General features: G+C 32.7%; 1 protein-coding gene across 1 annotated transcript in view; it reads left to right on the top strand.

Annotated features, from left to right (window-relative positions):
• Nucleotides 1-22,543, top strand: part of RAP1B (RAP1B, member of RAS oncogene family) — a 46,320-nt gene that overhangs the window by 13,493 nt on the left and 10,284 nt on the right. Inside the window, exons 2-3 of the mRNA XM_074269691.1 lie at nt 17,530-17,618; nt 18,701-18,769. Coding sequence (XP_074125792.1) covers nt 17,562-17,618; nt 18,701-18,769 — 126 coding nt within the window. The 5' untranslated portion in view covers nt 17,530-17,561. The remainder of the gene's footprint in view (nt 1-17,529; nt 17,619-18,700; nt 18,770-22,543) is intronic.

Here is a 22,543-nt window from a genome sequence, read left to right as displayed (position 1 = left end):
TGTGCTGATTTGGTAAGGGAGGCTAAGGGTATGATTAAGGGTATGTGAGAATATATATGGAAATTTTGTAGGGGAGGGGAGCAATTTAAGGTCTGCCAAGAGCACCGAGAAGTTGAGACTAATCTTGCAAAGGATCATACTACCTACTATGCATCAGGAGTAGGACTTGAATCCAGGTTTTCATCCACTAGGCCAAGCTGCTTCTTTAAACAGGTCTGACAAAGATATAAATGAACAGATTTTCCTTTGAGACAGCAATGGGGACACTAGATGGTGTGGTGAATAGATTACCAGCCCTTAAATCAGGAGAACTTGAGTTTAAATCTGGACTGAGACACATAACACTAGCAGTGTGATCCTTAGTGGGGTCACTTAACTCCAATCACCTGGAAAATGACAACAACAAAAGGATAGACAGCAAAGTGTGAATTTAGCTGGTTTGTGATAGTCTTTTGCTTTGTTACCATGAAATTGCCTAATTAGGCAACCTTTAAAATAAAAAATGGCTGTCTGAGAACCACATATTCTTGCTGGTGTAGAAAAGATGAACTCATATCTAAGGAAGATGTTAAATGAGCCTAAGATATACATGAATGGTATATTAGAACAAAATAAATAAAGATGCAATAAAACGGACATTGATAAATAATTTTCTATCTTTGTTTTGTTTTGTATTTCCTAATTGTATATTTATCTGGTTCAGGATGCACACAGCCAATATGCTGCATATTTGACACACGTTTTAGTGTAGAAATCCAGTAAGCTGGTGAGATTTAGAGTATTCATCATTTCAAGAGTTGTCAATTCAAAGATGTAGTTGATGACTTAATCTAAGAAGGATATAGAACAAGAGGGCAAATCAGCTCATTTTGAAGGGTTTGGGGTTTTTTTGTATTTAAAGGAATTAGATTTTGTGGTGATGGTAGATCTTAGTGGATTAGTAGAATAATTTAAGTTTGTGGTTTCATCAATGTAGACACAAAGACCATAATCTTCTGCATTTAATTATTCAGCCTTCATGAAGTTGCTGTATCAATAATATATCTATGTAGATATATCATTCATTGGATAACAGGATAAGTTCTGTTTTTAAAATATTTGAGCTTTTAATTTAGGAAGAAATTTTTCTGGAGTTTATTTATCTCTGCAGTAAATGTTTTCTAAGTGAAGCAAGTGAAGCCTTCTGAGTGACAAAATGATCACACTTATCCATTCACTGTCTTTGCTTCAGATTGTCAAACCATTCTGGACAATTCATGAAACCTTTAGTTTCTTTTCTCCTCTCTTTTTCTTTTTTTTCCTTTTTCTTTTTCTTTTCTTTCTTTTTTTTTTTTTTTTCACCCATTTTGCTGAGGCAATTGGAGTTAAGTGACTAGTCCAGGATCACACAACTGGGAAATGTTAAGTGTCTGAAGCCAACTAACTGCTCCTTCAAAGACATTTTTATGAGTTGATTGGCACATTTTTTTAATTAATTTTATAATTTTTTTTGACAGTACATATGCATGGATAATTTTTTTTACAGCATTATCTCTTATACTCACTTCTTTTCTGAATTTTCCCCTCCCTCCCTCTACGCCTTCCTCTAGATAACAGGCAATCCCATACATGTTAAATGTGTTACAGTCTATCCTAGATACAATATGGATGTGTAAAACTGAAATTCTTGTTGCACGATAAGAATTGGATTCAGAAGGTAAAAGTAACCTGGGTAGAAAGACAGTAGTGCAAACGGTAAGTCTCTCCAAGCCTCTCTGTATTCATCCTGCTGGTCATTTCTTGTAGAGCAGTAACATTCCATAACATTCATATACCATAATTTACCCAACCATTCTCCAATTGATGGACATCCATTCATTTTCCAGTTTCTAGCCACTACAAAAAATGCTGCCACCAACATTTTGGCACATACAGGTCCCTTTCCCTTCTTTAGTATTTCTTTAGGATGTAAGCCCAATAGTAGCACTGCTGGATCAAAGGGTATGCACAGTTTGATAACTCTTTGAGCATAGTTCCAAATTGCTCTCCAGAATGGTTGGATTCTTTCACAACTCCACCAACAATGCATTAGTGTCCCAGTTTTCCCACATCCCCTCCAACATTCATCGTTATTTTTTCCTCATCTTAGCCAATCTGACAGGTGTGTAATGGTATCTCAGAGTTGTCTTAATTTGCATTTCTCTGATCAATAGTGATTTGGAACACTCTTTCATATGAGTGGAAATAGTTTCAATTTCATCATCTGAAAATTGTCTGTTCATATCCTTTGACCATTTATCAATTGGAGAATGGTTTGATTTCTTATAAATTAGTCAGTTCTCTATATATTTTGGAAATGAGCCCTTTATCAGAACCTTTAACTGTAAAAATATTTTCCCAATTTGTTACTTCCCTTCTAATCTTATTTGCATTAGTTTTGTTTGTATAAAAGCTTTTTAATTTGATGTAATAAAAATTTTCTGCTTTGTGATCAATAATGATCTCTAATTCTCCTTTGGTCACAAATTCCTTCCTCCTCCACAAGTCTGAGAAGTAAACTATCCTTTATTCCTCTAATCTATTTATGATCTCATTCTTTATGCCTAAATCATGGACCCATTTTGATCTTATCTTGATATATGGTATTAAGTGTGGATCCATATCTAATTTCTGATTGGCACATTTTTAAAGTGTAACATTGGTAAAATTCCTTATAGCAGCAAGGGCATATTGACACTAATTGTTAACGAGTAAGAATTCTCCATCAATTATGAATTAACTACTAACCAGTTATTAAGTTTATGAAAATGTCTTTGAATGGATTTGTGAATCTCTTGATTTAATATTCTTCACATCTTCTTTAATCTTTTGATATCAAAATATATCTTGGACCATAGAGTTGGAGGAGACCTTTAGAGCTCGTCTAATCCAATTTTCTCATTTTATATAAATGAAGTGAAGTCGTGGAGAGGTTGTGATTTGCCCTGAAGTTTTGATATGACTTGTCCTAGGTAAAACTGCTACATATGTACAATGCAGAACTTGAACCCAAATCTTCCTGACTTTGAAACTAACATCCATTAAGTTGTGCTGCCTCACAACTTCACGTAATAATTTGAGTTGACCTTTGTTTGAGAATTAAAAACTGGTCACATTGCTTGTCTCAGATGTCTATGTGCATGTTTGGCAGACATGAACTTCTGCTGTTATTGTGTTTATAATAACATCCTCAAATTGAAGGAGATTCAGACGCCTTTCAAGTTTTTCCTCCTTGTTTTTTCACTCCTCCAACATCCAATTTGGCCAACCTAAATAAAAGGCTGCGACTCTAGAATCTTATGCTTTGACTTTAGAACTTATTTGATAGTATTCAACTGCAATGATAAGCTTCTCTCTTACCCTTAGTTATGTGGTTAAAAGGTATCCTTCGAAGCTCTGCTCAAGCATCACTTCATGTGATACCTTAGCTGCTAATACCCTTTCCCATTACCTTTTATATATACTTAAGTGGTGTTGTTTTTTTTCCACATAGAATGTGATCTCTTTGAGGGCAAGTACTGCATAATTTTTAGCTCCCAGTACAGTGTCTGACAGCTAGTTATTTGATGAGATACTTTAGGGAGGTTCTTTTCTCTCTTTTCTTTCCTTCCCCCCTTTAAGCTGTTGTGTTTTTTATTTTATTTTATTTTTTTCATATCTTTTGTTTTTCCCTGAGTTCACAGTAATAATTAATTTCTCAATATGAGAATTGCATATATCTTGGGATTTTTTGGTTGACCATTTAAAAGCTTGTAAATTTGGGGCAGCTAGGTTGTGCAGTGGTTAGAGCACCAACCTTGAATTCAGGAGGACCCCAGTTCAAATATGGTCTCAGACATTTAACACTTCCTAGCTGTGTGACCCTGGGTAAATCACTTAACCCTAGCCTGGGGGTGGGGGGAAAGCTTGTAAATTCAATTTGGAATGGAGTGAAGCAAAGGAGTGTGTGTGTAACTTATTATTTCAGAGAAGATGCTGTTGTGTTCCTTCTTTTTATGAATTCTGCCATAGGTTGGAATTTCTACCATGTTTTATTATGATTTCTGAGAATGTTTTACCATCCTATATAGATGGTTGGGTAAAGAAACTTTTGTGATCTTTGCTTTCACAAATAAGAACTTAATAACTAAGGAGAATGAAGATTTTTTTTTTTTTAATTCTGGATTCTTGTGCATATCCTTAGTAACATCAAAATTTTTATTTCTCATACTCATGACAGGCCAAATCACAAACTATTAGTTGGGCCCAATTTTTATAAGTTTCTTAATGGGTTCTATTTTGCAGAATATAATTACTTCCTTCTCATTCTGTAACATTTCTTCAAGAAACATCAATGACAGTTGAAGTTTTGATCAGCATGCCTTTTTATTTATCTACACTAGGAATATATAACATAGTGAGTTTTAGAATGTTACATTCAAAGGAAATTTATATCACAAAACCCGAAGTAGAATTTCTCTTTATCAGTAATACTTGACAAATGTGTATACATCTGACATTTCTTGGTTCTGTAATAACCCTTTGCTATAGCAAAATTTTATTTAAATTGACAGTGTTCTTGTATATCTTCCCAATAGTATATTGTTTTTCAGTTGGATTTTTTTTTTTTTTTTTTTTTTTTTTTTTTTTTTTTTTTTTAGGAAATCTAATTCAGCAAGAATTGAGTCTTACACTCTGGTAGGACTGAGGAGACAAAATCAAGTAACAAGATCTTTTGCACTCAATTGGTGGAGACTATTTGTTTCTGAGTATATACAAAATAAATACATAATTTGGGAAGGAGAGGGCAATGACTCCTGGAACTAGAGTTTAGGGGCCTTCATTCAGAAAGTGGCATTTTGAGGGAAACCAGGAAGAACCAGGATACAGGTGTATTCTAGATAAGAAAGTTTTGATTGAAGATTGTTTTTATCATGAGATTTGTTTCTTTTTTTTTTTTTCCTTTGTTTCCTTAAAGGGGGGAGGGGAGATGCTAAAACAAATACAATTCACTAAACTGAATTTTAAAGAACTTGTAAGTACTGTTTATGGATAAATGTGTCTAAACAGCTGTGGTACTGAGTAGCTGTGCAAAGCACCACATGCAATTAAATATAAATACTCTTTGTGTAAGAGGTTTGGGATAGAGAAGTGAATACATTCCATAGAAATCAAATAAGGGCTGGCCAGGACATCAGGTATATTGTGCTTCCTGATTAAGCCACCTGTGCTAATATACAGTTTATCACAATGTTCAATAAATAGTAAGTAATGAATAAGTAAGCTGTGAGAAAATCTTTTTTTTTTTTTTTTTAATTAATTATGGTTTTTATTTACCAGATATATGCATGGGTAATTTTACAGCATTGATAATTGCCATAACTTCTGTTCCAATTATTCTCCCCCTTCCTCCCAAGATGGCAGGTTGACCAATACATGTTAAATATGTTAAACTATAAATTAAATACAATATATGTATACATGTCCAAAGAGTTATTTTGATGTACAAAAAGAATTGGACTTTGAAATAGTGTACAATTAGCCCGTGAAGGAAATAAAAAATGCAGGCGGACACAAATGTAGGGATTGGGAATTATATATAGTGGCTCATACAACAATCTCCTGGTCCTGCTCATTTCACTCAGTATCAGTTCATGTAAGTCTCTCCAGGCCTTTCTGAAATCATCCTGTTGGTCATTTCTTACAGAACAATAATATTCCATTAATATATACCACAATTTATTCAGCCATTCTCCAGTTGATGGGCATCCACTCAGTTTGGTGTATATATCATCTCTGTCCTGAGTGGTCTGCAACCTCTCTTGATGATCTTGACTCCTCCCATAGGTTCAGTTATCTTGACACAGATATCTCTGTCCTCTATCTATTTTTAATGTCTGGACTCATCCAAATCTTCAGATGCTGCTGGACTTGACTTAGATGTCCTTTAAGCATCTGAAATTCAATGTGCAAAAGCAGAATTAAGTATTTTCCCCCAAAACTTGGCCCTCCTCATAACTTAATTCTTTTTGACATAGCTATTTCCAGTGTACCAACCAGTCTGGCTATAGCTGCTTCAAACCTCTTAACACTCTGCACAAGATTCATGCTAGTTTACTAATTCCCGCACATTCTCTTGTCTCCTCTTCACCCCTCATTGTTCTTCACATATGTGTGACACACTTATGGAATTTCTAGCTTCTTTCTCTAGCAAAAAGGATTACATCCTTTTAAAAGAGCTCTTTCTTGGTTATCTCAGGTGGTAATTTTTCTCTTCTATCCTGAACCCAAATCACTGGTCCGAATTTTTATCCTCAAATAAAACAAATGTAAAATAATAGATATTGATATAAAATAATAAATAAAATAATGCATCACAATAAATGCTTACAGGATTATATACAAATCAGCTATTCTATTCTATTCAGTAGTAGTACGGCAATGATTCTGGGTTCTTGGGTTTTGCTAAAGGAGCATAACTTCTAGCAGGTTCAAACTGGAAAGATTTTAAGTTATAGGTCCATTGATCCTCTGATAACAAAGGTCAGAAGCCATATTGCCCATGGTATATGGGATTTTTTTGTCTGACAATTTTCCTAGATAGCTTTTAAATTTTATGTTGCATTGTAATCTACAGTTTTGTATAGGAAGTATTCAGACCAGTGAAAGTACAAATCCTTGATTATCTTCTTCACTTGCTTTATTTGTGTGGGTTTTTTGTTTTTTGTTTTTTTTTGTTTGTTTTGTTTTTTTTAGAAGTCGTTCTTAACTGAAATTGTAATGTACATTGCCATTAGTGTTCAATTTTTTCCCATAGAGATTAGAAAGAAGGATTTCAAGGACTTTTTCCCCCAGGAGTTTCAACAGAGCAAGTCCCAATAATTTTTTTTTTTTAAATTTTGATTATACAATTTTAAATTTAATTAAATTTTAATTTTAAAGGAAAGTGTAAAATCTGTCTGAATTTTTGTCCTTTAAATGTTTATACTAAGCAAATAAAGTGACTAAAATGTCGGGCCAGGAGATTTACCTGCTAGAATTTACTCTTAAGTAGGTAATTGACAAAAAGAAAGCCTCCATATATATCAAAATGTTTATAGCAGCACTTTTTTGGTGAAGAAGTACAAACAAAATAGATAAATATTAATTGGCTAAAAAATGATCAATTAATACATTGGAATATTATTGTAACAACTAGAGAGTATAACATACAGAAAAGCATGAAAAGATTTTTTTTTTTTTTTTATGTACTGATATAAAATGACATAAACATAGCCAAGAAAATAATGGACATTGACTACAAATAATCACAAAGTAATCAAAATAGTGTTTTGAAAAACAAGTTTAGTCCCCAAAGAGGAGCTATGAAAAGATGTTTTCCTAGCAGTAATGAATTGAACCAGCTATACCCAGCAAAAGAACTCTGGGAGAGATGACTATGAATCACTACATAGAATTCCCAATCCCTCTATTTTTGTTCACCTGCATTTTTTATTTCCTTCATAGGCTAATTGTACACTATTTCAAAGTCCCATTCTTTTTGACAGCAAAATAACTGTTTGGACCTGTATACATATATTGTATTTAACTTATACTTTAGCATATTTAACATGTATTGGCCAACCTGCCATTTTGGGGAAAGGGTGAGGGGAAAGAGAGGAAAAATTAGAACAAAAGGTTTTGCAATTGTCAATGCTGAAAAATTCCCCATGCATATATATTGTAAATAAAAAGCATTTTATAGCTTTTATTATTAAAAAATAATAATTCAAAAAAAAAAGGAAAAAGAAAAAATGCTCTCCTAACTCCCCGGTTCCTTTGTAGAAGTCATAATTCACAGATATGGAATATGATATTTAATATCTCTTTGAATGTACGGATCGATTTTACTAGATTTTGCCTTTTGTTTTTATAAAAAATCTTTGTTATAAAAAATGGCTCTTTGCCTACATTTTTTTTCTGTATTTTTTACATCAGTGTGAAAGAAAAGATAGCAGTTCAAAAAAATCTTTACTCTTATCTTTTGACCACTTATTGATTGGGGAATATTTCTTAACAAATTTGACTCCATTTTCTACAACAGTGGTGGAAAGAAGTACTGCAAAGCATTTATCTGTGAAAGTTACATTTTAAATTTGTTCTATGGCTTAGTATTTAGATACTAAAATTGAGAATTCAGGGGACTTTAGGAATCAATACAATACAACTTTCTTATTTTTATGGAACTTGATAACAACAGCTGGAAGTAGACTGCAAGTTAGTTACTAAATTCATGAAGAAATAGCATGATGTAAAAACTGGTATCGGACTCGAATTGGCATTATTTGTGTTGTCATATTTTATTTTTATTTTGTTAAACATTTCCTAATTATGATTCAATCTGATTTGGCACACTTGAGTTTAATACCTCTTATTTTAATAGTCAGATCTGAGTTCAGATCCCTTCTCTGTTTCACAATACTTCCGTGTCCCTAATTGCTCTCCATTGTGACACTGGCTGCAGATCTTTTCTGTTTGCTACCATTGAAAGAATAAAATAGGTATGAATTGTTTCCTTTTGTAATCTTGTTTTTGTGCCATTTCAATGCCAGAACTAGTAAAATAAATCATAATGGGGTAATAGCAAAGTTTCTAAGTTGTTCTAACATAAGGGGCAAAAAGTCAGTTTTTCTGGTCTTAAAATTTTTTTCATTTGGGAAAACTGGAAAACATTCTTGCAAAAATTAGATTTAGATCACTATATCACAGTTAACTCCAGATAGATCATGAACATTTAAAATTAGAGAATAGAAGATTTCTTTGACTATGGACAAGGGGAAGAATTTTTTTTAAAATAGCTTTTCATTTACAAGATATAATATGCATGGGTAATTTTTCAGCATTGACAATTGCAAAACCTTTTGTTCCAGTTTTTCCCCTCTTCCCTCCCACCCCCTCCCCCAGATGGCAGGTTGACCAATACATGTTAAATATGTTAAAGTATAAGTTAAATACAATGTATGCATACATGTCCATACAATTATTTTGCTGTAGAAAAAGAATGGGACTTTGAAATAGTGTACAATTAACCTGTGAAGGAAATAAAAAATGCAGGCGGACAAAAATAAGAGGGATTGGGAATTCTATGTAGTGGTTCATATTCATCTCCCAGAGTTCTTTCCCTGGGTGTAGCAGTTTCAATTTACTACTGCTCTATTGGAACTGATTTGGTTCATCTCATTGTTGAAGAGGGCTACGTCCATCAGAATTTATCATCATATAATATTGTTGTTGAAGTATATAGTGATCTCTTGGTCCTGCTCATTTCATTCAGCATCAGTTCCTGTAAATCTTTCCAGACCTTTCTGAAATCATCCTGCTGGTCATTTCTTACAGAACATTCATATACCACAGTTTACTCAGCCATTCTCTAATTGATGGGCATCCACTCTGTTTCCAGTTCTGGCCACTACAAAGAGAGCTGCCGCAAACATTCTTGCACATACAGGTCCCTTTCCCTTCTTTAAAATCTCTTTGGGATATAAGTCCTGTAGTAACACTGCTGGATCAAAGGGTATGCACAGTTTGATAACTTTTTGAACATAGTTCCAAATCGCTCTCCAGAATGGCTGGATGTATTCACAATTCCATCAACAATGCATCAGTGTCCCAGTTTTCCTACATCCCCTCCAACATTCTGCATTATCTTTCCCTGTCATTCTAGCCAATCTGACAGGTATGTGGTGGTATCTCAGAGTTGTCTTAATTTGCATTTCTCTGATTAATAATTAATAATTTTCATATGGCTAGAAATAGTTTCAATTTCTTCATCTGAGAATTGTCTGTTCATATTCTTTGATCATTTATCAATTGGAGAATGGCTTGATTTCTTATAAATTAGAGTCAATTCTCTATATATTTTTGGAAATGAGGCCTTTATCTGAGGCCTTTGACTGTAAAAATGTTTTCCCATGTTATTGCTTCAAGGGGAAGAATTCTTTCTTTCTTTCTTTCTTTTCTTTCTTTTCTTTCTTTCTTTCTTTCTTTCTTTCTTTCTTTCTTTCTTTCTTTCTTTCTTTCTTTCTTTCTTTCTTTCTTTCTTTCTTTCTTTCTTTCTTTCTTTCTTTCTTCCTTTCTTCCTTTCTTCCTTTCTTCCTTTCTTTCTTCCTTCCTTTCTTCCTTCCTTTCTTCCTTCCTTTCTTCCTTTCTTTCTTCCTTTCTTTCTTCCTTTCTTTCTTTCTTTCTTTCTTTCTTTCTTTCTTTCTTTCTTTCTTTCTTTCTTTCTTTCTTTCTTTCTTTCTTTCTTTCTTTCTTTCTTTCTTTCTTTCTTTCTTTCTTTCTTTCTTTCTTTCTTTCTTTCTTTCTTTCTTTCTTTCTTTCTTTCTTTCTTTCTTTCTTTCTTTCTTTCTTTCTTTCTTTCTTTCTTTCTTTCTCTTTCTTTCTTTCTTTCTTTTCTGAGTCTGGGGTTAAGTGACTTGCTCAGGGTCACATAGCTAGGAAGTGTTAAGTGTCTGACACCAGATTTGAATTCGGCTCCTTCTGAATTCGAGGCTGGTGCTCTATCCACTGCGCCACCTAGCTGCCCCCAAGGGGAAGAATTCTTAATTGAATAAGCGAGAGTTTATAAAAGATAAAACTTGTCATTTCAATCAATTCCTAATTAAAAAGCTTTTCTATAAACCAAAATCAGTGGTGCCAGAATAAAAAGAGAAACAGCTAATTGAGAGAGGAGAGTCATTGCAATAAAAATCCTTCTTTCCAGGATTATATATAGAACTGATAGAAATGCATAAAAGAATAGAATAGGTACACTTCCTAATTGCTAAATAGTAAAAGGATATGCACTAACAGTTTTTTTTTAAAAAGAAAGAAAAATATATACTATTAAATCAAATGAAAGATTTGCTTTAAATCACTAATAATAAAATATGCAAATTAAATCAGCTCTTAAACTTCACCTCCTAACAGCAAGAATATGTGTCCTTAGCTCTTCTCAGCAATATAGTTATCCAAGACAGTTCTTATAAACTTGGGATAGAAAATGCCATCCAAATCCAGAGAAAGAACTCTGGAGACTTAATGTGGATTGAAGCGTGTTTTTTTTGTTTTAAGAGGAACTTGAAGTTTATTAAGTGAGAGGAAATCTGATTGCATGGTTTCCATTAAGGAGATAACTTAAAATTAAAAAAAAAAAAAAAAATTACAAATATTTCCCCACCCTCCAACAAGGGCCTCTCTGTCTTGTAGTTATATGTACTACACAGAGATTGTTGAAATACTAACCAAACAACCCCAAGAAACAACTCAGAAGATGAAATTATAATTCCACTGTCTTTATTTAAAAAAAAAAAAAAAGCCAAAAGTTTTGCATTAAAAGTAAATTTAAGCTAATATCTGGCATTGGCTCAATTCATTTGCTTTTACTCTGGTGTGTGTGTGGATCACTCATTATTGTTCAGATTATAAACCAACATCACAACTTTTTCCCCCCCAAGTAACAAAGCAAACATACTGTAACATTCTTAGGGAGTGACCATCACATAACAGTCATGAAATCTGTATAGGCCTTTATGCCATAGTATTTTGATCAAACATTTGTAGAATGACTTAGAAAGTTTAATCAAAGGAAAAAAAAGTACATAAAAGTGGATTTTTTTTTTAAAAAAGTATCAACTAGGCTTGAATTTCTTAAGGCAACTGGAGTATTTTATTATTCTTTGCTCTTATTTTGTTGAGAACATCGTAAAAAAAGGTCATTCTAGGAACTACTGTTTTGTCATTTTATTTAAATTCTTTCACAAGAAGTGCATTATCTTCAACAAAGAGAAGATCTAATTCAGTTCCAATTGATCAATGATGGACAGAATCAGCTACACCTGGAGAAGGAACACTGGGGAAATGAGTGTAAACTGTTTGCATTTTTGTTTTTCTTCCCAGGTTATTTTTACCTTCTGAATCCAATTCTTCCTGTGCAAAAAGAAATTCAGTTCTGCACACATATATTGTATCTAGGATATACTATAATACATTTAACACGTATGGGACTGCCTGCCATCTAAGGGAGGGGGTGGAGGGAAGGAGGGAAAAATTCAGAAAAGAAGTGAGTGCAAGGGATAATGTTGTAAAAAACTACCCATGCATATGTACTGTCAAAAAAAAAAAAGTTATAAAATTAATTTTAAAAAATTCTTTCACAAATTGGTTTGTTTCTTTTAATCAATTACTAACTCTATATGGGCAAATTCATTCATATAAAGTGTATCCGTGCTATTCAAGGCTCCAGTTTCCAATTTTATTATTTTAATCCATTAAATTAGTGCTCCACATCATTTCTATAACTGTTTAGGTTATCTGCACTGTGACATGTAGAAAAACCAGTATCTTAACAAATCTCTAAATTGATTCTTGAAATTAAGCAATACAATTTTACCTGAAGTGACAGTAACAAAGATTATTACTTCAAATGACAGTTGCTTCCTTTGAAGGTAAAGGAAATTTCTGGGTCTGCAAAGCCCCATTAACTTCTAACATTCTTTCAAGTGAGACAGACCATAGTGTGTTATCAGTATGTTGTACTGTAGTGTAAAAATTTTCATTTTTATCTTACAACTCCATATGTTAATTGTGCAACTTTGCATTCTTTTGACCAAATCAGGGTTTTGTGGATTTTTTAGGGAATTATCTTAACCAAATTCAGTCAATTAACTTGGCAAAAATCCTAACATTTTAGTTGAATAAACATTAGAATTAAATTTTAAAGCTGGAAGGAATCTGAGTAGCAAATTAGTCCAACACAATCACAAAAAGAATTCCAACAAGAATACAACCTATGATTTACAGTCAAATGGGCAACACTAGAAAGGATATTATGAGAGGTGTTCTTTTACAATGGTTTTGATATTGTTAAATACTATAGCTGTTAAAATATAATACAGCTTGCTTTCTTTTCTTTTTTTTTTTTTTTAAAGCCTCACCTCACTAGCTAATTCTAAACATTATTTATGTATGTTTTTGCGATTTTATTTTTGTCTTTTATGTGTCCCTCTTTTCTAGGTGGGGGGGAGGGAGAAGCAGCAAGGGGGCTGATACATGCCCTTGAAAAGACCAAGCTCATTCTGTAGCTATTTAGATTTCTTTAAAAACTTTTGCTATTTATTCCTCATGGCTATTAGCAGAAAGCTGGGTTAAATTATATATAGTAGTTCCCTTCATCATACCTCTTACCTTTTGAGAAAGAGACAGTACCTTCCATCGTCTTAGTCTGTCAATTGTGTATGTAAGATAGATTTTAAGTGACTTGCTCAAAGCCAAATGAACTATTTTGAGATCAGATTGAAACCCAAGACTTCCTAATTCTTAGTGCAATACTTAATGCTCCTGAGAATTTCCTAAGTATTTTTTGATTCTTCTTTCCATGTTATAGCTAATGTCCTTCATGGAATTCAGTCTTCCCTAGAAATTGAACTTGATTCCAAAGTATCTTAAAAGTGAGACCTTTCTAGAAGAAACTTGCTGTACAAGTTCTTTTCTCCCCCATCCCATTTTTCTTTTAACAATTTTAGCTTCTTTGGTTTTGTTTATGAAAAAAAAAAATTGGAATCTTATGTAATCAAAATTCTGTTTCACCTCCAGTGAGTCTCTTGTCACAATCATTTTTAGATGTGACAGGTAATTTGTTCCATGTTCCTCTAATTTATGGTATCATTTGTGTCTCTCAAATAGAAAAGTTTCCTCTGTAGCCATCAATATTCTAGTATTCTTACAATATTTTGGTATATTTTATGTATAATTATTATCATTTATGAACAAGTGCTATGATTTGAGAGATATGTTTACTAGTTGTTATTGTTTCCGTATGTTTTTTGCTGAGGCAATTGGGGTTAAGTGACTTGCCATGACTTGCCCAGGGTCACACAGCCAGGAAGTGTTAAGTGCCTGAGGCCATATTTTAACTCAGGTCCTTCTGACTTCAGAGCCCACTATACATACCTCTGTTTCCCAAAGTGTGTAGTACAGGTACCTCCAGGGGTACGTGTTGTACCAGAGTTTGGTTGGGGATATGTACTACACTGTGCTTAGCTGTGCCTAATTATAGGTTCTCATGACTTAAGTCAAGACCATCTTGTGAAGTGGGAGATGATCTTGTGTGACACTGAGTGAATATTCCGCACTTTGTTACAGAGACAACTTACTTCTTTAATAGTGGCTTCTCCAGGCGGCTGGGTATTTTTAGCTTTTGTGTGATTTTTCTTATAGGAAAGCTTTATGTGCTATAGTAAGTCCCGCTGATTTTGATTATTTTTATATACAAGGATGAAATTGTGCTGAGATAACAGATCGTCATAATTTGGTTCCCTGGTTGTTAATTTTAATCTGAGATGAGGCTCCACATCCAATAGTCTGTTCCTTTTTTTGACTTAATGTCTACAAATGCTGAAAAAGCAACTTCACATACATATGAAGTTGGAAAAGGCAAAAAAGATGTATTTCAGAACTTTTTCTGTTAAAACATGATACACATGTTGCATTTGTAACCAGAATGATGTTAAAGTAAATTCCTTATGTTTATTTTTCAAGAATCCATCTGAAGCCAATTCCAACAATTGCTCTTCTTCCACATGCAACAAACCTGGCATGGATTTATATTCTGTTTTTCGTTTATTATTATTTTGTGTATGTGCCAAAAAAAGAAAAAATAAATATATTTTGATAAAATACTTTTTGGTTTTTTTTTTTTGTTTGTTTTTTGGTGTTTTTTTTTTTTTTTTTTTTTTTTTTTTTTTTTTTTTTTTTTTTTGACGAGGGGTAATGCATCCTAATAATTTTTACAAGATAAAATACCTTCTGTCACGCAATTTTGAAAATTCAACTGTTCTAAATTCAGTAAATAGGAAATGTAGAACATTATTGAACACCTTTTCTTTTACTGTTTACTAAGAGGGTTTTTTTGGGGGGGGGAGCTGAAGAATTTAGCAGAATGGGAAAACATGCTCTTTCCTGAGGGTCTCTCCTAATTGAAAGAGATAAACCAAGTATGTATTACTTGGAACAAACCAAAGTAGTAAGTATAAAATAATATAGTACACATTGAATATATAAGTTGTTAAGAAAAGGAGCCTTATAATAGCACAGACAAAAGATTAACCTGAAGAGACTTTTCTAGAAGTTAATTCTTTAACATAAGCAGTAAGTTATGGATTGCCCAATTGTAAAGTATAGTGATTGACCTTTAGACCAAGAAGAGTTCTTTAAACTGAATGCTATTCTAAGCTATCAGGTGAAGTTACTTTTTGGAGTGTGTGCCTGTATGTGTGTTTTAAATCCCCTTAAAATATGGAAGGTATCTTCAGGTATTCTAAGGGCATTCACTTGGAAGAATTAAAATTAGGATCATAGCTTTAGAACTTGAGGTTATCTTGAACAACTCCCTCATTTTTTTAGTTGGTGAAATTGAAGTCCAAGGAGGTAGCTTGCCTGGAATCATTGGAAACAGTAAAATTACAAATTGCAAATAGGTAAATTCGTGACATAATGAAAATTACTGGTATAATGAAGAAGTCCTAACAATTAGAACTAGCTGCAGTGGAAGTCTTTAAGCAAAGACTAATGACCACTGTGTTGAGGGAATGGATTTCAAGTATGTATTCAACTAGATGGGGCTACTACGGTTATTCTGTCAAAACTTTGTGGCTGCTTCCCAGTTGAAAATGAGTTAAGGTCTAAAGCTATGAAACTTCAAAAAACTAAATGACCACAGTGGTTTTGACAGCATATTCACTGGGCCAGATTCCTCTCTGCAATATTTTTATTATCCTCTTTCCTTTTTCTCTAACCACTTTTTAAAAAAACATCTCTTCATAATAAATTCATTCTATGTTAATGTTTTATGGAGAGAGATATGATCCAGAAGAGTTTGCCTTTAAATAACATAGGTGCCTTACAATGTTAGCCCTATAAGAAGCCTTAGACATTTTAATGACCAATCTATAGTTACACAGAAGATTTGTGGCAAAACCAAAACTGGCTCAATTCACTTAAGCCAAATGTGGTTAAATATCTTAAATATTTTTAGGTACAACTTTCATATAAAGTTGTTCATCTTTTTTTAATGAAACAAACATTTATTAATATGATAATTTGTTTCAAATTGGTCATATAATGCTATATGCTCAGAGTATAAAATTGTTGCTTGGAAATTAAAATGAATGTTTAATAATATTTAATATTTCTTAACATTAATTTTGGCAAGTACAAAAGAATAAACTGATTTCTCCTCCACCTTCAAAAAAAAAAAAACCCTTCAACTTTTTTTTAATGGAAATAACCCAAAACAAGTTATAATCACTTTAAACTGCAAATATAAAGCTCTTAAGTTTAGCAGCAGAGAGCACGAAATCTAATCTGTTGATATGGCATTGGCAAGATCATTTTTTTAGGTATTAAAAATAAACTAAACCCAAACTTTTTTTTAAACCATGTGATAGTAAATGATTTGCCTCCCTCCATCATGTAAAATGTTTCTTTAAAAAATATTCAGAATAAAAAAAAGTATCATTAAATAGGAAAAACATTGGTGGTGCTATCTATAATTGTTAGCATAATAGAAGTAATATTTGGAGGAAAATATGCAAAACATTTGTAAATGGTTCTACAAATCTGAAGACTTTTGTGATGAATTAATGGAAGAACCAAAATCTTTGGCTTGCAAGTGAGTAAAGCTACAGTTCTAGATGGATGAATGAATAGATGGATGCTTACTTGATTATAGGTGTAGTATTGTAAGTGTTCCATACATGTAATGCATATTCCATAGGTAATCCGTTTTTTCATCTTAGTCAAAGTCAGCACGTCATTGTTAGGTGTTAGTATAGCAAAGAGTTCAGATCTTTAAAAAGTAGTTAGAGTAAAACTTGATCATAATATGCCTCATTGTTATTTTGAGTCTAGGTCAAATGCTACCCCGTTTCACTAGTGTATAGTGGTATTATTATATATACCCTATGTCATAGGTCATCAATTTAAGATTCCTGTGAGATGATTTTCAGGGATAATTTCATTTTCTTATTTCAGCTGGTGATTGGGGGGGAGGGGAAAGTACAGTGATAATTTTGTATGAAGCTTTGATTGTTTTTCTCAGATAACCCAACCTCAGAGTGATCTCACTCAAGACTTTGCTAAGATTGTTGTGCATTTGGAAGGTTTTTGTTTTATTTAAAACCTGGAAGCTACATGAGATCAAAAGTAGGAGCAATCATTTAGTTATTTTTTGTAATATTGACCTTTCACAAGGGTCCAAAGTTAATAATTTGTATTACCACATTAAAAAAGTGGTTTTTAAAATGTTGAGGTCATTAGTATATAGTTTTGTTGTTGTAGTAGTAGTAGTAGTAGTAGCAGCAGTAGCCGTAGCAGCAGCAGCAGCAAAGTTTGTCTTTTATCTTAAGTAAAGAAAAATTAAATTTAAAATTGTTTAAAAGTATTATAAAATATACATGAATAGTAAATTATTGTTTGTATATGCTTTTAAAACAAATGGATTTTTTTGGATTTTAGATACTGAAGTGTGTTGACTACAACCTTCCACCATGCGTGAATACAAGCTAGTTGTTCTTGGTTCAGGAGGTGTTGGGAAGTCTGCCCTGGTGAGTGTGGTTCTGTTTGAACAAATTGATTTTGAAACACTGTCTTTTAAAGTTTAGATATATATTTCTAGACAAATAGTGTCTTTTTATATTTGTTTTTACTTTTAACATTATATTTTAAAGCTTCTAGTTGTTTACCATTAAGTTGTCAGATCAAGTTTGGGCTCATAACAAAAAATGAATAGCATTTGCTTTTCTCTAAATTCTTTTTCTGTTATAAGCAAATTTAAATTAAGATTTAATTAAACAAGAAGGAAAAGAATAGGATACTTGACCAGGTAATTAATGTACATGAACCTTCACCCTCATAGATTTAGAAACCCCTCATCATATAGATAACAGAAACTGGGATTCATAAAGATTGTAACTTTCCCCCGGTCACTTAGTGGATAAGTGACAAAGCAGAGATTCAAACGAGGTCCTTAGAGACTGAATCCAATGTCTCATGTTGGATCACACTGACTCATCCAAATCTCTTTCCCGACTTTGTAGTTAAGTACCACATATTATCTCTATGCCCATGAAAGGCTGAAGTACTGACTGAGAAATTTTTTTTTTTTTTTTTTTTTTTAAAGATTATTTCATTCTTAGAAATTGCTTTTTTCTATGTCTTACTCTTTTCCCCCCCCTGGAAAAAAAGAAAAAACAATACATATTAGTATTAAGTTTAAGGGGAAAAAAAAAAACGACCTACTTTGGAAAGCTGTTTTCCAGGCTCAGCGAAAAATGTTGCCTTTAGGGTTAAGAGAACCTTAGTTTGAATCCCATCTCTGTCACTTATTATCTCTGTGTTAAGTTTCTGCCCAAATTCATTTTTCTGAATTTTTTATTATTTCATAGATGCTAAGATGATAAATACCCATGTCTCTTTTGCTACATGACAAGATTATCCTCCTTTTTTAATTATGTAGATTACAATTTTTTGTTAGCCTCTTCCCATTCCATGTAGTAGAATGCTATTTTAGGATAGGAACCATCCATTTTTGTCTCTGTATCTTGTCTTTTTCACTTACTAAGCACTTAAATAACTAATTGGTTGAATTGATTGTGTTTTTTTGTTTCTTTGTTTTTGTTTTTTATAGACTGTACAGTTTGTTCAAGGAATATTTGTTGAAAAATATGATCCTACGATAGAAGATTCATATAGAAAGGTGGGGAAAAGTTACTGCTTTTGATAAGAACTTCACAAAAAATTTCAAAATAATTTTGCTTTATACCTCAAAGCTAATGCTTTATTCCAGTTTTGTTTGTTTAATATTTATAAAATATAGACATGACTAAGGAAAGTTAATTTATAAAAAATGATTAGATGAACAAAGAACACTCTTGAATACTTGTTCTTGCTGATTAAAAAAATTTAAAAAAAATTTCACTGGAATAAAATGTTTCTGTGGGAAGAGTTATATTAAATGAAGTACAGGGAATGTGTCAGTTTCTTGTTTGGATATCTCAGGTATATGACTTCCTGACATTTAACTATCCCTTTATATTTATTTAAAATTAAAACCTGGTAAAGATACATGCCCACATTCAAAAGGGGAAATGGAGTTCCTACCTAGAAGAAATGATTAAAGATGATTTTTTTTTAAATTAGATTAAAGCTCTTAAAAAAGTAGGAGAATAAGTATATTAGAAGAGAAAGTAACTTTACCCAAGAATTGTATTCTTTGAAAGCAAGGAACATTAGAAAAACAATGTAGTGGGGGGGAAATCTAAAATATGTAATACAAAAACTTACGGCCTTATCCCCACTTCAGCCCCCAAAATGATCTAGAAACACTCTTTTCCTCAATAAAAAATATGAGGTTTGTGTAAAGAAGAATATATAAATTTGAAGAGGGGAAGTGATTATCAAGAGATCCTTAGTCTTGTCTGAAATGAGTAAAAGAAAGTTGAGAAACCACACATATACCCCAATCCCAGCAGGAAAACTAACTAGGAATATGCTTGGTTAACACTGAGAGGGGAATAATTAAATAAAACAAATTTCTAATTATGAAGAGCAAAAGAAAGTTTAAAAAAAAAAAAAAGCCAAGAATTGCTTCGGAATGTGCCTTAGATTATTTCTTATACAATTCAGGAATGGCCAAACGTGTCATGTGACTATAATACGATATAATTTTTAAAAGAGGCAATTTCAGAGCATTCTAAGATGAAAGAAGTGAAGCAGGCAGGAACCAGGAGAAGGAAAAAAACCTATACAAAGAATAATAGTAATCCAAACAGCTGTGAAAGATTAGTGCAATGACTAGCCACATCTCCTGAGGATCTGTGATGAATGTTACCTCCCTTCTGACTGAGGTAACAGAATAAGGTGCAGAAATGTGCATTTTGAATATGCCCACTCTTGTGGGGGGGGGTGTACATACACTTGGCACTGAGTATTTGTTCGATTTTTTTTTTTTTTTTTTCCCCCCTCTTTTGGGGGGGATTGAGTAGCAAAGAAATGGGAAGGAGCATAGACACATAGGACAGTTATAAAAGTAAACATTTAAGGTTTATTATTTGTTTTTTTAAGAAATTCCATTTAGAAGGTTAGTGTTCCTCTGTGTATGAAAATAATGTGTAGGGGAGGGGGTTGGTTTCCCACACATACTTAATGATGTTTTATTTTTCTAATGTAAAGATTGTTTTCAAGATTCATTTATGTAAGATTTTCAGTTCCAAATTTTTTTCTCCTTTCCCCAGGATAACAAGCAATCTGATATAGTTTACACTTGTATAATCATTTCAAACATATTTCCATACTAGTATGTTGTGAAAGAAAAATCAGAACAAAAAGGGGAAAAAAAAAACACAAGAAAGGAAAACAAAACAAAGTGGTGAAAATATGCTTCAATCTGCTTTTAGTCTCCATAGTACTCTTTCTATGCAGATGGCATTTTCATAGGAATTATCTTGGATCACTGTATTGCCAAGAAAGAACTAAGTCTATGATAGTTGATCATCACAGTCTTGCTGTGTACAATAGTCTCCTGGTTCTGCTTACTTCATTCAACAGCAGTTCATATTAGTTTTTCCAGGCTTTTCCATAATCAGTCTAGTTTGCTTATCATTTCTTACACAACAATAGTATTGCATTACATTCATGTACTACCACAACTTATTCAACCATTTCCCAATTCCAGTTCCTTGCTACCACAAAAAGAGCTGCTACAAATATTTTTGCAGTGTGAATCCTTTCCCTTCTTTTATGATTTCTTTGGGATAAAGACTCAGTAGTGAGACTGCTGGCTCAAAGGGTATGCAGTTTTGTGTTGCTTGGGCATAGTTTCAAATTGCTCTTTAGAAAGATTAGATCAGTTCACAACTCCACTAACAATGCCATTGGTGTCTTGTTTTCCCACATCACCTCCAACTTTTTTTTTCCCTGACATACTAACTATTCTGTTAGGTATTTTTAATTTACATTTCTCTAATCAGTGATTTAAAGCATTTTTTCATAGGACTAAATGGCTTTTGTTTAGATTTTTTTAATGAGGTTTTTGGTTTTGTTTTTAAATGGAGGTTAGGTATTTCCATTTTGCTGTCTCCACAAACACCAAAATATGACAGAGTAGGAAGAATGTTAGATATTTTTAACCAGTGATGATGAGAAATAAATCATTTCTCACCACACTTGGCTGTTATGTAATATAGCCAGCTTTTCTGAGCAAGGTGAAATTTATTCATCATTGTTTCCAGGCCCCTTTCATCTCTGCCTTTTTAGTATCTTCTAGTTTTTCCTTCACTACTCAGCTTAAGTACAACCCTCATATATTTGCTACCCTGCTCTCCTTTCATAGATATGTTCTGTCTTCTTGCCCTCCCACCCCCCAATTATTTTGCATTTCCTAAAATGCTTGTCCCTTTCACATTTATGCATGTGTCCATATTCCATAGAGTAGAAACTCTTTGAGGTCAGGAATGGTTTCATTTTGACTAGGACAATTGCTAGGTGATCAAAATCCCAGATCTTCACTAATTGTAAACTGGCCAAGTTTGTCTGTACTATTTGAAAATAATAATTTCACAATCCACTGTTAGCAGGAATTATACTACATCCCATTTAACTATTTTAAAAAGCACCTGACAAAAAGATACTTGATGAATTTTGTTAAAAAAAAAAAAAATAAGTCAAGGAAATACTTAAGTTCCTCTTTGTGCTACAAATGCTATGGCATCAAGGATACTTAAGGAAAAGGGGGAAAGGAGTGGTAGCTATAGGGTATATTAGATAATTGCTGTCCCCTGGCTGTCCCTTTTCTACCAAAGATCTGTCTTTGGAATAAGAAGGAAAATTCTTAAATATATTGCAAAGAAAGGAAATTTTGTGAACAATACATTACGAAATTTATGAAATAGCTTGTAGATTTAGAGCTGTTTAAAAAAAAAAAAAAAACTTGAAGGCCATCTAGGCCAATTCTCCCTTGCTGTAAAGGAGGAGGAAATCAAAGCCCAGGGAAGTTCTGTGTTATTCCTCAGATTCTCTTGTACAAAATTTATTCATCATTTTAAAATCACATTCAAAAATAAAAATATGTGGGGCAGCAACATGAACAGAATTAGATGTGGGATGGTGACACTGCATTGAGTGACCTTAAAATGAATTTACTTTTTTTTCTTTTACTTCTGATATTTAGGGAGATTTTCCCTTCAAATCTTCAGAAACTCTAATAATGGTTAATCTGACTTGAATATTAATTCTTTAAATATTTAACTTCTCATAAATTAGCAAATATAAAGCTGTAAAAAATAGCTAAATGTAGTATAATTTCTGCTAAAAGTGGATTGTTCTGTGTGTTGACTTCATGCTATGTTAACAACTCGTTCATAATTAGTGAAGAGCTGGAATTTTGATCACCAGCAATTGTTTTCCTATATCTTTCTCTCCCCCTTGTTTTTAACTACTTTTTAATTATAAATTTATAAACAGAGTTTTCACA

Source organism: Sminthopsis crassicaudata, chromosome 5 (assembly GCF_048593235.1).
Source record: "Sminthopsis crassicaudata isolate SCR6 chromosome 5, ASM4859323v1, whole genome shotgun sequence".
NCBI lineage: Eukaryota > Metazoa > Chordata > Mammalia > Dasyuromorphia > Dasyuridae > Sminthopsis > Sminthopsis crassicaudata.
This window is presented reverse-complemented; position numbering and strand designations above follow the sequence as displayed.